The following is a 16,710-nucleotide window of genomic DNA, read 5'->3' as shown; positions in this document are numbered from 1 at the left end:
CGCGACGAAGAAAACGATGAGTGTGAAAAAATTCGAGCCCGGATCCAGGAAAATATTATCCGGAGCGCGGCATTCTGGAATTTTTATTCCAGACGGTGCGCCGGAGCATTGCTCAAGGTCTGCCCATGATTCATTTGTAAGATCACTCCATTAATCATAACAGTATTGTGAAATTTAGTCATTTTCAATCACTGTTCGCTTTTTTTAAAATCAAATTACAGCCACAAACAGCCGAAGCTTCGCTGGCTCTTAATGTTATTGTTCTTTTTTTTTTTTTTTTTCCCATAAAAAATTCGATATGCCCAGCAGGTGCAGGCACTGCCGCGCACCGGGAGCCTCCCGCTATCGCCACCTGCGCGCGGTGGGAGTTGCGGCTGCGTCGGTGGCACCGACTCGCCCCGCCGGTGCTTTATTATCTCATCTTCGGAAGTGATTTATGGCTCTCACGCAGGCCACTATTCAGAGCTGTTTATATCTGCCGAAGATAAAAGAAAATCATGGCTTTATTACCCGGACAGAGGGGGTCTGTTTGCCGAGCAGACAGCCTCGACAGGACGCTGTTGACTCTGACCTGCCTTTTTCCGAGGCCGCCGTCTGCACCGGGCGTGAAGACCAATTACATCTTATTAATACCCTCTCCTAACGATGACCCGTTTACATAGACTCGTCTCCGAAAACGCGTTTCCAGACGCTCGAGCGGCTTTCCCTCCTCTACCTGACAAGTCACATGAAGCTGCCGCGATCATCACGCGTGTCATCTGCACACATCAAGAGCGTCTACGGCGGCCCACACCCTCCCCTGAGCCGCAACCTCTGGCTGACTGCTCTCCTGTAGTGCCATCCTGTGGCCGTACGTCGACACGGCGCTCTAAAGGCATTACCATTTTCACCTCTTTTGGTCTAGATGAGGGTTCATCTCGGTGCAAAAAAAAAACGCCGCGTAAGTCATTTCAAAAAGTAACGCTATTAAATTTAATTCCCGTCGCATTTCCCATCGAAGACGGCACGCGGGTTTGGCCGCTGATGGCCTTTGGTGCTTTGCAAAATATCAATTTGCGCCATCATTTGGTCCAATCAACTGAATTAAAATGAGAACGTAAACCAGCGGGTCAAGTGTTGAAGGAGAATAATAGCCCGGGCCGTTCACTATACATCATATTCAAGCTAACGTACTTTTATCGTAGTTTTATTTGGAAACCTTGCTCTCAGTGCTGTTTGTTGTCTTGGGAGAAATAAATAGCACATCAGTTCCCGCACAGAAAAAGAAAGCAAAAAAGGTCAAGACATATTTTACAGTATCACTTTATTTTTATCAGTCGGTAAAGGAGATAAACTGCGTCTTAAGCCTCTATTTCCTACGTTTACACACTGGGGACAGAAAAAAAAAACCTGACAGCAGCGTTACCGTACACTCTGACAGCTGTGTGCAGTAAATTCAAGAAATCCAAAGAATACTGACTTTGTCAGGAACTATGATAGTGTTTCAAGACGTTAACCGGTTGCACATAATGTGATTCACAGAGCCTGACGCACATCCTCCTCGCGGTATAGTGCCAAAATGTTACCGTGTTCATACGAGAGCAAAACGATCCTCCTCGCCGAGGCGTCACCTTCACCACAAAGTAACAGAATACAGGAAACAAAGAGCAACTGATGACATTTGCAGTATTTACTATGGCAGCTGCATGCGAGTCAATACCATATTTATGTCTGACAAGAATACACGGCGCAGCGGGAGGCCGTGTTATTGTTCGGTTGTGAGTTCTGATTCTGCGCATCCTTCATTTCTCGCTTACACACATCTTACACACCTAACGCACAATATATGCAAGGAATACAAAGCTGATAAATTAAATGAGGCAAAATGTACTTGGAGCGCAAAGAGGCGGCGGTTACAATCATTCGAAAGGAATACTTCAGCGGGACTTAAGTGTTATAGAAGTGAAAAGAAAGGCGCGGCGATGAAACAGGTCGGTTTCGCTCAAATCACTTCCTGGATAATATTGTATCGTCGAGTTTTAGAAAGTGAAGTTTGACTCAACCAATGATGATCCACAATATATCCTGATGATACAAACTGAATTCAGCCTCCTGCCATGTGAAACCATTCATGTTAATAAGCGGAATACGAAGCCTTTTTTTTTTTTTTTTGTTGTTGTTTTGTTTTTTAATGAAACCCAATCCACATTCAACCCGAAATCTGATGAACTGTTCCGCGGCGTTCAGGGAGCGAGCGGCCCTAACCTCAGCTCCACGTGGTGCTTCAGCCAGACGGCCTCGCTGGGAGTGTCCGCGCCCTCCTCGCTCGGCCTGATGGGAGCGGCGAGGTTGCGGAAGTCGTGGCGGATCTTAAAGGAAACGGTAACGTCGGCGTCCTCTTCCTTCTGCGGGATCACTTTGATGAAGAAACCAATCTTGTTGGATTTCCTGAAGGCCACGACACTGTGGGGGGACAGACGAGGTGAAGTGTTACCTCACTTTATTCGTTCTGAGTAGACGTGTGTGTGTGTGTGTTTGTGTGTGTGTATGAGATCACAGGTGCGTGTCTTCACTTACTCCGGGTCATCCTGGAAATCCTGAGGTTCAGCCAGTTCATCATATTCAGCAGCAGCATCCTTTCCTGCCAAGACCAGCTCCTTGCTGGGAACTATCACCTGAGAGCCAGGGAGGAAATACATAGATAAATAAATGAATATACTTATACACATAGATATATGTACTCACAAACACATGGTAAAAAAAAATATATACACACACACACACACACACACACACACATACATACACAAACATATGTATATATGTGTGAATATATATACACACACATTATATGTATATATATAAACACAAATGCATATATAAACATATGTCTGCACACAAACACACATATACATGTTTACACATACACACATATATATTTATGTATACAAATACACAAACATTTACATGTGTATATACGAATATATATGTGTATAGATGTACACACATATATATATATGTGTGTGTGTGTATATATATGTGTATATATATATTCATATATATACACACACACACATATGTGTGTGTGTGTGTGTGTGTGTGTGTGTGTGTGTGTGTGTGTGTGTGTGTGCGTGCATAGATGTATGTGTATATAAATGTATGTATATGTATACACATACATACAAACACATATGTACAAACAGACAAAATAATACAATATTTTATTTAAGGCGCCTTCCTTGACACTCAAGGACATTATGTATCTATATATAAAGAAATGAACACCCATCATCTTCTGTCTCATAGAATTTCCCAACTGCATTTACTCCTCTATGACTCAGTAGAGCACAGATCTCGGTTCAGGGTCCATCCAGAGAAAATAAGGAACGGCGAATATGAGAGAAAGAAAGAGCTGTTATTTCGGTCTTACATCTGTTTTAAAAGAGACCCGGCGCTCATCGTTTCACGATTTTTCCTCCGAGCGAAATGCGACATTCACACGGCCCTACAGGTGTCTGAATATCAGATGGAGCAGAAAGAGCTGCGCATTCCATTTGGCAGCGGCGGTGGAAACGCTTTTGGCCAGGAGCTCTTCTTCGCCCGGCCTGGCCAATTACTTCATCGCGGAAGACGCCAAGACAAACAGCCCGCGGTCTGCGCGCGTCCGTTTTCCGGAGGAACGCCGCGTTTTGAACTGCGCCGGTGACGGCTGACAGATGGAGGTGAAAATGGGACCCAACTGTTCTGCATATGAAATTAAGGGAAGGCTCTCTCTTCCATAAGGAGCCGGCCGAGAGGCAGAGTCGACCACCCTGCGCTTCCCCGCGCACCAGCCAGCGAGTCTGATATAATGTGCGGCGTTTAAGACCAGGTGCGCGGCGAGCAGCTGCGGCGCTCCCCTCCTCCTTCATCCTGTCCCCGTTAACCGAGGTTCAGACGCAAAACACCCGAAAACAACTCCAGGGACCAGAAATCAGAATATACGGAGAAATATTTGTCACTAGCGCAAACGCAGAGTTATCGTTCAACCTTTTCCAGCTCATCCCCCTGATTGGAATTCGATATTAAGTCCTTTAGTGCTCGTACTTCACTGCCGCAAATGAGGTTTCCTCTCCAGAGTGACGTTCAGTTATGGATCCAACTAAAAAAAAAATTCCTTGCGCATCGTTTGTTTTGGGTTTAGGACTTTTTCAGAGACACTGCACTCTTTGGTGCTCGTTCCTGTCGAGCGCTTAATATCGGTGCCGATGTTTTACAAACCAACACGAGCAGCAGGTTCGGATCTACTTGGGGTAATTGTTCCAAAAACAAAGAGATCTGGTGTTATTGCCCCTTATGCAATTATCTATGCATTTTTAACGCATACATTCTGTCTTTTCATTAGCATGGAGGTCGCCGCGTCGTAGCTCTGACCATCGACCAGGAGAGAGAGACCAGGACTGATGTATCTTGATGGAAGAGAAAAGCTACCCCAAGGAAGGGGAGGCGACTGCTAGACAATAAGGAGAAAACAGGGGGATTTCTTTAAAAGGTTTCGTTGAAAGGGGGATTCGGTTGGTAACAAGAAGATAACGGGGCTGAGGGGCGGGCGGACAACGACATGAAGAAATCATAAACAGGATAGTCTGAGATTTGCAACAGATCGCTCGTCCGTGTCACCAGAACACGTCCTTCATTCAATTATGGGTGTGTTGCTCATGTCACCAACTGTCGTTTCCAAGGGAGAAACATGGATCTAGTTTAAAAAAAAAAAAAACTCAATGATTTGTATTTCTGTCGGGTAGCTGACGACAGATCTTGCGTCGTGCGTTGTTTAGCTGAAAGCAAACTTTGGAGACGACACAGCCTGCAACGTCTGACGGGTTCTAGTGATGTTTTGATTTCTCGGTGAGGTCGATCCGACGGGGCGAATGCGACGCCTCCTCGTGTGTCTGTGAGCGCGAGACCAACCACGTGTGGCAAAGGGAACACGCCGCACTCAGCCAGACATCTGCCATGTCGTCCGTCCCAGCCAACAGGGGGAGAGGGATGTTTGATCCAAGCTTTGAATAATTGAACCTGATCACTTTAGAAGCTGCTATTTGGGACAGCCTGAATAACAAATACGCAGTAAAAACATTTAAAGCGAAGGAGCTTCAGATATGCAAGATAATTTCTCTCAATATAAACATATTGAATGCCGCGTTAATGACGGTTTGAGAAACTGTCTTCCGACGGACCCCATTTGACAGTTGTGACATTGGTATTGTTGTTCTTTTTTTTTTTTTGTTATGTTCATTTTAAGGAAAGGCCGATACCTTGGCGGTGCTGTTTATGTCGTCAGGATCTTCCTCCTCACAAGCAGCCAGTGTGACGTGGGTGATGGTCTCCACCGGGTTGGTCAGGGTCAGCAGCACTTGGCGTTCCTGCATCAGAAGACAAAGGTGGATGTGGCTTTAGGCCCTGAGCCAGACCTGGTGCTTCCCAGGCTTTAGCCGCTCGGGCTTTTTCTATGCAAGCAAAAAAAAAAAAAAAAACTGAGAAAGTCTGATTGACGTAAATAAAGCACCACGATGTCGGTCGCTTCATGTCTTGCATTATGAATTTGCCTGGAAAATGACGAGAAATAAACCGTGTGGATAGTCTTTCTCCCTTCTATGTTCTTCTTTCTCCGCCTCCTTTAATGACTTTTGATCACTCCATCTTTCTTTCTCCCTGCAGTCAGCTCATTTCAATAATCCACCCGGATCGTCCTGAAATCGTAGCATTTTCTCCAAATGAAATCAAAATCCGGGGGATTTACAAGAATAGATGTTGTTCGACTCAATCGAAAGCGAAAATAAACACGATATTTGTGCCTGGCAATCTGTCTGACCGAGTTCCATGCTGTGAATGCAACCTCTAAACATGCTCGTATCAAAAAAGCAGCGAATATAAATAAAGCATGTATTTATGTGCACCAATCTGGGACAGAGCTGATCCTCAGAGGTAAAATCAAGACACATTTAAATGCCAAGCGTGAACTTGCAGACTTGTGAGCGGTCCCCTGCGAGGGGAAGACTCATCACGGATGCTAATGTCGGGTCTGACCGTGACCTCCGATTGCTGCGGGAACAAGAGCATCCTCCTTTCCTTTCAATAATGACTCTGTGCTTTGCCGACTCTCGGTGGGAGAGTGCTGCGCGCCGGGTGATTTGCCCTGACCCGCTCTTACGCCGGAGCTGACAAGGTGAAGAACGCCCGCTGACAGCAGCAAACACACTGGGAAGTAGCCAGGCTTTAACACTAAACCACAGAGACAGCACTCCTCCACACAGAATTTGTTAATTTGCCTTACTCGCAGGTGGGATGACGCAGATAACAAATATGAAATATTTCTGAATGTATCACTTCTGTCTTCGGCATCGTAATGCAAAAACTAGCTGTCGTCATGCCCGCTGCCGGAGCGCCGTGACATTGAGGTCCAGCGGGACGCGGAAAGGTCTGAGCCCGACTCAGTCGGGTACTACTTTTATGAGCGAGTGGCGCTTCATGCGTCTGTGGCTGACCTCATTTCACTGAGGGGTAAAAACGTTTGTACCAGCTTGATGTCACAGTTCGCCGTGAAGAAGATACACCCTGGGGTTCTGCTGCACGTTACAGACCTGGGCAAATGTTTGATCACGTACACTGACCTTCATGTAATGCAGATTTGGAATGGACATAATTCGAACTTCAGGAATATAGCTCCTGTGAGAAGAGAAGAGGAAAGATCCAAAAATGAGATCAATGTTCATTCATAACAAAAACGAGGGAGACGGGACTGAGGGCGCTTTTTTTAAGTTTCGATCTTCACAAGGACTCAGGATGACATTACATAACAAAAGAAAAATCGACCAAGATTAAAAAGCAAATAAGCTAAAACAGCAGTTCGTATTCCTTTCTCAAAGGTTGCCATCTTAAGCCGGGCTTTGTTGGTGGCAGCCTGAGGGAGACCACCTGCAGAGGACGACCTCAACAGAACTGTGACTGTGCTTCTTACACAACTGTCATACACACATAAAAACAGCTCGGATTACTTTAAATTACCAAGGTTAACGTGCTTACTATTATTCTTTGTAGGCCTGATTCATTTCCAAAACCAAAAAAAAAAACACAGCGACACTTCAGGACCTACATGTAGTTTGTGGCTTCGGGCCGATTCTGATGTTTCATTAATTAAAAATGCGTGAGCAGCAACATCCTGGGAACAGATGTTTGGGAAACAATACAATGGCCAGTACTCACAGAGCCACCAGCTGGATTTTAAACTTGATTGAAGTGGGATTGAATTCCGGCTTGCTCAAGTTGTGCTCGCATTTCTGCATGAAATGGAAATCAAGAAAAAAAAAAAAAAAACAACGTTGTCTCGGTGTGATCGGTGGAGAAAAAACAAAAGGCTTTGTTTGCCGGGGCCCTAAAGTGTGACTGACCCTGCAGCGCAGGGAGCGCTTCATCAGGAGGTGTTTGTGTCTCGGGTGGAGCTGCGAGGCCCCCGCAGGCTGGAAGTCGGGCTGCAGCAGCCGCTGCCGCAACGTGGTCACTGCAAGGGAGCGAGAGGTTAATGTTGAGCAGAATATTCAAAACACAAAGGGTGTTGTTTTATGAATTTCTGGACTCATTTTTACCCTCTGGTAAGCTGATGGGTCTGGTGTAACAGTCTTCAGGCAGGGGCTCCACCTCGTCGAGGGCCTGGGCCGGCTCGATGGTGATCTCCTTCTGGTCCTCACCTTCTTTAAGACTAGCGGGGACCACAAGTACCACCGTCAACAACCTCTAGCATATCGCATTAGCATAACAGACCAAATGTTTACTTTGGGTTTGGTACTTTTTTTTTTTGTTCGAAAGATATAGCAAGTGTTTTTTTTTTTTTTCCAGGGGTTTTATTTTCTTTCCAAGAAATACATTCCGAATGACAGCAAAAACAAACATCTTTGGAAGTTTCCTGGAGTTGAAAACCTCTCCGGACTCTCCGGCTCAGAAAAATAAATAAATGATTTTGTTGTAAACAAAATCCATCTGAAATCGGGCATGTTAGAAACCTGGGAGGTGAAGGACGGAGGAGCAGCAGAGCTGCAAGGCTTCATCCTCGGCTCCGGCCGTTCTAGCGGGACGAGGTGAGCGTGTGAATTAGGTCGACGTTTGGCAAGACTTCATAGTTATTCCTCGGTGGCTTGTTTTGGACTGACAAAGCTCACCATTGGCAAAATGTGTCTTGATCTCTGTGAAGTCATGCTGGTGTGTGTGTGTGCGTGTGTGTGTGTGTGTGTGTGTGTGTGTGTGTGTAAAATACGCTTCACTGCGTTGTGCTTGGTTTCTGAATCCAACCCACACAGAGTCAGTTTTACTTGGAGATCTCAGAACTCAGTCGGCCAACGGCGACCAATCTGGTAAAATAAATATATATATCCTATATAATAGAACATAAACGAATGCTAACTTGGATGACGTAATCTTGAATGGCATTTGCTGCACGTTAGAATATATTTGAATTTGATTTCTCTAAGATACTACAGGACAGGATAACATCAGTATTTCGTTTGTTTAAACCCCTGAAAAGTCTGGTTTGGAGCAAATAAACAACCAACATCATAACATTCCTTTTAGATTTCTTTTCCCTGTTTCGGGATGATTTATTGCTCCGCTCTTTGTAAATACATGGCTTTTTGGCAGGCCCTTTTTTAATTCGGCCCACCTGTCATATCGGCAGCAACCTTGAGCGCTGCCCAGAAAACAGCTTTAACAAGAATCCCTCACAATTGTGTTCGTGCAGTGGTCCTAATGATTGAACTGTGGGGAAAACACAAGGGTGACGAACTGTGATGGATCACCTACGGGACGGGTGCCAGGTTTCAAGGCCCGCGGCACACTGATATTTAGGAAACAAATGGCTGCCGGGAGATTAGAAATCAATTGGATACATCCAGATTTATGCACGTTTAAATGTCATGCATACACAATGTAGGTATTGGTTGGGGGGAGTGGAAAAAAAATGCAAAAACCTCCGACATAGAGGAGTGATTCCCATTTAACAGGCAAAGATAACTCACGAAAGACCAGCCAGATTTGAGATGGGAGCTCCGGGCCTTTGCCGCTGCAATCTGGTCCCAAGGCCGTACTTTTCCTGAGCAAGTAGAGGAAAGAGGGGAAAAGTATCAGAGACTCTGCCTAAAACCGATGAATCACTTTGTCTATGAACTAGCTTTCTACAGGCTACTTTTAACACTAGAAACCCTCGAGACAATAAGACGACTAAAACAAACAACGACACAAACACATACCTCTGGAGTTTGACATCTAAAGGAATAACAGAGCGAAGCAAACACCTATTCTATGTGTTTATATGGCGTAAGAGACAAAACTGAGAACCTTTCTGTCGAGGACAGAGGGAGAGGACAAGCTGACCGACTGAGATGTCTGGCCTTCGGATCGTTGTGATCCGGTAACAGCAGAGGGTTAACTTTCCCCCTCTAACCAGCAGAAAGGCTCTGTTGTCTGGATCTTAAGTCTTTTTTTAACCAAGGAGACATTCATGTGATCTGTGAGGTCGCTAACGAACAGATAAGACAGAAACACGGATCGAGACGGCACGTACTAATGTCAAAGAATCTGTCTACGTAACTTGTGAAAAAATAAAAACTCACCACCACATGAATTGTGTGTTGCTGGGAGGCAAAAACCCAAAATATCAGAGTGCATTAGCAAAAAGGAGAGAATAAAGAACCAGGTGAAACCAAAGTGATTTGGCAAACATCAGAGGCAACTGGTGACATGCAACAGCAAAAAGAAATGCATCAGTAAGGGACAGTTGGGACGTCACGGATAAAATGTTTTTAAAATGGTATTCAAACACCGGGGGAAGGTATTGCTTCGCATTCATGAATTCTCAACAGTGCAAAAGCAGAATGCAGGCAGTGCCCGCAACCTAAAAAGGCATCAGCACACCTTTTTAAGGCCGACTCTCTGGACATTTCTGTTTGGGGGCTCAAAGCCACACATCCGGGACACTTTGATATTCCCAAAAATGCTACGGATAAGAAACTGAGACTGAATATAGCTGGAAAATAGGATCCCTTGTTGTCCTGGACATCAGGCGCCCAAAAACAGATGACCAACTGAATATACTGGAAGCTCCGCTGGTGGTGCGGACGTGCAAATGGTGAAGGCTTAGAGCAACTAAATCCTACTGGTGCCAAAGGACTTAAAGGTAAGTCATTAACAGCAACCATGATACAACATCTGATTGGTTGCATTGGAAAACTACAAATCTCTCATCTAAAATGTGTTATGTATTTAGCGTTAATGCTATTGTAGAAAGTGAATTGACCAGCTCTTCTTCATTCTGTCGTCTATTTTTATCCTTATTGCTGTTCATTTTGCTGTTTATTTTTTGTGGATGTCTTTTTCTATCTTTTAATTGTCTCTTTTATTTATATTTGTAACCAAATTTTTGGATAGCACACTACTGTGACAAATAAATTTCCCCTATGGGGATCAATAAAATATTATCCTTATCCCTCTTGTCCAAAGCGCCTCATTGCATTGTTGACTGTGCTAGAAATAGAGCTGAAACCTGAACCATTCAGTAATAGGGCTTCCAACAATTATTATAAATCCATTAAAAGTGTACATAATGCAGGCAAGTTCTTCAGCTACAGTCATATAGTGACTGATGGCTAGAAAACCAGGCCATGAATTTGTAATTAAAAACTCCCTGTTGGAAAATACTTTTCTGGTGCAAGATTATTACTTTGCCTGTATCAAATTTCAGATCAATTACAGATTACAAAAAAAAATGTTTGCTCTTGTCTTCAGTGCTATTTATCCATTTCTCTTGTATGGTATCAGTTACAGAAACCCAGTGGTGTGTGGGCTCTCGAGGGGTCAGTCTCCTCTCAAATTCTTTGGGGGTGAATGGAGTGTGCTGTTGTTCCTTCAAGTGCAGAGTCACTCGAAAAATTCAATATCAATGGTTTGTAATTATTTTTGGCTTAACTCTCTCTTTCATTTTATCCTGCTCCAGAGAGACAGTGTTCTCTGTCCTAACTGCACCACTAACCACATTGCAGACAGGGAGCAGCGGCTATAACGTTACCGTTTAATTCTTTCATTTGACATGGTGGCTTTATCAAATTCAAAGCATTTGCTGTACAAAGGAACATCTTAGCAGTTATCTTGGTGGTACAGAATATTTGGGGGAATATGTAAGTGAATCTGGAGAAATTGTGAAATAAAGTTTAAAAAAATCTTTAGACCCAAAAACACTTTCAAGTGTGTTTACTTTGCCCCAGTATCAACCAGAGAAGTAGGTAATTCTTCAACTGCAAAATGTCTATTCAAAGTCTCAGCCTCGATGTTTTGGGAAATAGCCGAGGTCACTGTTGCAGGCCTGAACAGGACGCTGCGTCACGACACCAAGGCTATTCAGGACGGTGACTTGCCTTTTTGTCAAGTGTCTGAGTCTCACAACTGTTTCCAGAGAGAACAGCACGGTCAGAATTGTATGAACAGTCTTCCACAGGAGCTGATATTTTCAACAATTCCCATCTGTATCAATCAGATGTGTGCTCATATCACAATAATCTGAAAAATGTATCTCATTCTATACAATATAAACAGAATCTGGAGTTGTAATATATCAAGACTGAGCTCTGATTACTGATAAACCTCTTAACTGCATTTAAACCATAATTTTGCTTTTTTCTCATTAAAATTTTGAGAATAATTGTTTTTTTTTTCACACAGCAAAAGTAAAAGAGGCTAAAGACGCAGTTTGATGTGGTAGGAGCGGACGGAGGTACCGAGAAAGCCAGAGGCATGCACTGTCTTCTTCTGGCCAACTTCTTCCTGTCTCTCTCCTGCTTCTCTCTGTGAGCCAGCTGCTGATAATACTCAATAAGCTTGTTGATCTGTGGAGAAGGAAGAAGTCATACCAGTGAAAGGTCAACTGTGCCTGATATCGATTCAGCATGAATATGAAAAAAATTCTTTGTGAAGAGATACTGCCATTTATGAGGAACGACAGTGAAACATGTGATTAACTCGGGAGACTGGAAAAGATTCCTTTGGGGACTTACCCGCAGAGTATGAGGGTTTTCTGGCTCCTGCCATCCGCCACTGGCTGTAGTAAACAAAAAGAAATACTCACACAGTCAGGCACAACAGATTTCTTTCATTCATTCATTTTCACAACCGAACTTTGACATAAAGCGGTGTGCTGCAGTGAAGTTTCTGTGTCTTACTCTGATCAAACATGTAAGAATACATGAAGAAATATCAAACTCAAGATGTCAACATTATAGGAGGACCTACCAACAGATTTGTCAGCCATCCCCACGTCCCTGGAGGTCCAGCGGCAAAAGCCACAGGCCAGGTAGTAGGCCTTCTTCATGGCCGTCTTCGTCGGATCATCAGGCAGTGGAGCTGGGATGTTGGTGGCCCGGGTGGACAGGGTGTGCATACAGCAGGGGCAGTCAAAACAGTTGGCACACCTGGAGTACACGGTAATCAAATAAGGTGGGAAGAAATTGAAAACTATCAATGCTGAATCAATTAGAGGTGAACTGCATGGGCTTTCTGCCTCTGCATTAGCAGGTTTGCCCTCACCTGTTCTTTTTCAGCTTGGCTTCTGCAGAAGGCATGTTTTCCAGGCAACTGGGGCAGTAATGAGAGTCCACCTGATCAACACAAAAAGCCCCACGTTAGCACTGAACAGTGATATAGCCAAAGACGTAAACTGTGGAGCTCATCATAACAAAGCGTCATTTGTACCTGAGACTAATAATGTGGGAAGCATCTAGTCTTAGTTTGATCATTCAGGGTGTGGTGTCCGTCACTGTGCACAATGTTAACAAGCCTTTTTTGATCAGAGGGTTGAAATATGCTAAATACGCTAGACAAAGGCTAATTGGCGTACTAGTGATTCGAACGAGCCGATGGTCTTAAGAGTCCTCATGAATTGAGCTTAAAAACGTCAGCATTTGGCTCGGTTACCAAGGCTGGTTAGCCTTTTGGACGCCCATGTAGACGGTGCTACAAAATATGCTAACGCCAACGGAAGTTAACATATCGTGGGTATCCAATTAAACAAGAGACTACTGGGGATTATGATGATTGACAGCCAGCCCAACCATTCAAATGCACGGAATAGACCCACGAACCCCGCCCAACTGTCAGAGCTACTAGCAAGCCGGCTAACAACAAGCGAAGCGCAAGCTAAAAAGCTAACTGCTAGCTTGTCAACACAAGCGTACATCACAAGACAACGTACCTCATGGGACACACATTCCAGGGAACGTAGTTCACTACAGTAGCGGCAGAAGTATAGCTGAGATATAGGCGCTCTAATCATTTTCTCTCCACGGACCAGATAGACAACTCTATCTGGTTGCAGAAGAGACGCCATGTCTGCTCAGCGTTGCCGAGACCGACACCGTCTGACTGCGACGCCGCTGCTGGTCCTCAGCCGGTCTGCTCATTAGCGCCCTCGTGTGGCGAGCGCTTAAACTGCAGTCCGAGGAGGCAAACCCCCAGGCAAGCAATAAATAATAACAATAATAATAATAATAATAATAATAGAAATAAATTCTCATAGAGAAGTACAGAGAAGGCCGGAGGGAGCTGCTCTGTGTTTTTGTAGACCTAGAAAAAGCATAAAACAAGGTGCCAAGAGAGGAACTCTGGTATTGTATGAGGAAATCTGGAGTGGCGGAGCAGTATGTTAGACTAGTGCAGGACATGTATGCTAGCTGTGAGACAGTGGAGTGGTGTGCTGTAGGTGTAACAGAGAAGTTCAAGGTGGAGGTGGGACTCCATGGTGGGATCAGCTCTGAGCCCCTGCAGTGATGATGGACAGGCTGAAAGATGAGGTTTGATAGGAATCTCCATGGACCATGATGTTTGCAGATGACACTGTGATCTGTAGTGAGAGCAGAGAACAAGTTTAGGAAAATCTAGAGAGGTGGAGGTATGCTCTGGAAAGGAAAGGAATGAAGGTTAGTCGCAGCAAGACAGAGTATGTGTGTGTGAATGAACTCGGGTGGAACGATGAGGCTACGGGGAGTGGAGATCAAGAAGTTGGAGGATTTCAGGTACTTGGGGTCAACAGTCCAGAGCAAAGGAGAGTGTGGAAAAGAGGTGAAGAGACGGGTTCAAGCAGGTTGGAATGGGAGGAGAAAAGTGTCAGGGGTACGAAGAGATAGAAGACTATGAGCCAGAATGAAAAGAAAGGTGGACAAGACAGTGGGACCACCTGTGAGAGCAGCCATGCTGTATGGACTACAAACAGTTACAATGACGAAAAGACAGAAGGCAGAGCTGGAGGTAGCAGAGATGAAGACGCTGAGGTTCTCTTTGGGAGTGACCAGGATGGAGAGGATCAGGAATGAGTCCATCAGAGGGACAGCACATGGTAGATGTTTTAGAGAGAAGGTCAGGGAGGCCAGACTGAGATGGTTGGGTCATGTGCGAAGGAGGGATACAGAATATATTGGTAGACGGATGCTGGAATTGGAGCTGCCAGGCAGGAGGTCTAGAGGAAGACCAAAGAGAAGATTTATGGACGTAGTGAGAGAGATTATGAAGGTAGTCGGTGTGAGAGAGGAGGAGGTTGATTCACTGTGGCGACCCCTGAAGGGAAAAGCCGAGAGGAGAATAATAATAATAATGATAATAGTATTTTTTCCACAATTCATTTTTTACTCAGAATCACAAAAGTACAAATAATGCTCATAATAATGTCTCCCTCGATGAAATGAACTCAAGAAAACAAGGCTTGACATATAATTAGGTGTCAAGTGTGAAACTCTGCACATACAGTAAATTTTGGTAGTCACAGAGAAAAGAGAAGAGAAAAGTGGAAGTTATTAAGCGCACAGGGGAATGTTGCTGTGGTTTATGTCTTGGAATTATCAACAAAAAAAAAAAAAATTCCATTGCGGTAGAAATATAAAAGTGCAACTTTAGTGGTCAGTGCAGTCTAGTTTACATGGTAAGATTTGTCAACAATTGAACGTATAATATTTAATCAATTGAAATTAATTAGCAGGTCATAGATGATGAAGGTTGATAGTCCCTGGCCGATTATTTTAAATTTTCCAAAAATATTTAGCAAGCCGTTCTCCTTTCACCTCAAATAAAGTCTAGCTGCTGTAAATCACAGAATCTTAGAAAATGTATTGTATCTTTCTCGGCACAAGTAGTCAATCAAGAAAGTCGCCTATAATAAGTCCTGACAAAAAGAAAAGTGATACCGTATGCTAATACACTCTTTAAATGCTTCACCGTCAGATATTTCATCTTTCTTACATATTGTGACATTGAACCGATGTCAGCATAATACACTGATACTGGTATGTTATATATGAATGTATTGTGCTAATATCAGTATAATATACTGACATATTTCATACATGTTTTCTCTGTGTACATTTGACAATAGTGGTGATTAAATCCACACAAGTTAGGAGAGAACCGTATCATCTGATCTGACTTTCAGTCACATATTACAGAAAAAGCAGTACAAATAATACCTCATTCCTGTATACTCAGTTAAATACCACACGATCTTTGCAAATGTTCACTTTAAAGCAAACAAACCAAAGACAACACATGTGATACCTAAAATATGAATAAAAGAGGGAATTTAACGGCAGTTGCTTGTTGTAAATTGTGTAACGAATCTTTATCATTAACTCATTGCGTTCCAACAAGGGATTTTACAACAGAACTACATCATGTTGTATCATTTGCAAGTGCATTATATATTTGTATATTAAAGTTAATATAGGACTGCATTGAAAGTGAAAAACTGAATAATTAGATCAGGGATGTCGAATTCAAGGCCAACTGGCCAGATTTGGGCCAACAAACGGGTTTAATCCGGCTTGCAAAGCTAAAAGATACCAGGTTTCAGGGGTGAATTGAACAATAGGTACATTAACAGTCGTTAATATATTATGATTTTGATTCCCACTTTAGAATAGATTTTCCTCTGTGTGGCCCCTGAGCTAAAATGAGTTTGACACCTCTGATTTAGATATAAATAAAAGGTAAAGCAGACAAAGCGTTATGATGGGCTTAACACCGAAATTGTGTGTTTTGCACGTTCTTCCACGCCTTCCACGCAACCCAGCTCTCTGCTGAGACTGATTCAGTATGGATAATGCATGGGTAAATAATGGAAGAGCTCAAGTAAAGTACACATACTTAAGTACGCTTCTGGAGAAACTCTTCATAGTTACCTGCCTTCGTTGTCGCTAATTAGGATTTTGACCTTGATCTAATGATCCTTAAGTGGATAGCTGATGTAGGAGTTCTCGCCTGGAGCTGTGCCTCCAACTATGTTCAATTATAATTAGGTGTAAGAACATAAAGGCAGAACACCGGGTTCATCTTGCACTCCAAACAGTCCTTCAGGAGAAGCTGATGTGACAGGAAAAGCTATTAAATATATTAAACATGAGCCTATTTTTAGAATTAGTCCAGATTAAACCCCTTCATGGTTAAATGTTTGCACCTTGTTAAACCACATAACCAGTTGGATCCACGAAGTTTATGGAGAGATTCTGATTCCCGTTTTAATTCTGTGTTGGGATGAGATGTTACTTGTTCTGGACCTTACATGGTGACAGTGGATGATGAAGTTTTTCTGGAATTTATCACAAACAATGATTTTTCAAATTGCTTAATTAGTACTGGTAAATTATAGCAACAATAATAAAAATTATATATATT

General features: G+C 43.4%; 1 protein-coding gene across 2 annotated transcripts; it reads right to left on the bottom strand.

Annotated features, from left to right (window-relative positions):
• Positions 1 to 1,286: 1,286 nt before the first annotated feature.
• On the bottom strand, positions 1,287 to 13,428 carry dctn4 (dynactin 4). 2 transcript variants are annotated; one of them, XM_086178639.1, is made up of 14 exons: positions 13,247 to 13,428; positions 12,583 to 12,653; positions 12,289 to 12,467; positions 12,054 to 12,097; positions 11,778 to 11,885; positions 9,621 to 9,641; positions 9,027 to 9,100; positions 7,605 to 7,717; positions 7,410 to 7,519; positions 7,225 to 7,298; positions 6,633 to 6,687; positions 5,277 to 5,384; positions 2,557 to 2,654; positions 1,287 to 2,442 (listed from the first exon to the last, which is right to left on the bottom strand). In XM_086178639.1, exons 1-14 carry the CDS (start codon positions 13,379 to 13,381, stop codon positions 2,223 to 2,225), a joined length of 1,410 nt encoding a protein of 469 aa, XP_086034765.1. In that variant the 5' UTR covers positions 13,382 to 13,428; the 3' UTR covers positions 1,287 to 2,222. The 2 variants fall into 2 exon arrangements, with proteins under 2 accessions (XP_086034765.1, XP_086034766.1); XM_086178640.1 differs by lacking the exon at positions 9,621 to 9,641.
• Between the last annotated feature and the right edge of the window lie 3,282 nt (positions 13,429 to 16,710).

The sequence above is a fragment of the Fistularia commersonii genome, chromosome 31 (assembly GCF_037954325.1).
Source record: "Fistularia commersonii isolate RoL2024-O1a breed Wild chromosome 31, RoL_Fcom_v1.0, whole genome shotgun sequence".
NCBI lineage: Eukaryota > Metazoa > Chordata > Actinopteri > Syngnathiformes > Fistulariidae > Fistularia > Fistularia commersonii.
Note: the sequence above shows the minus strand (reverse complement) of the source record. Positions and strands in the feature narration are given on the sequence as shown.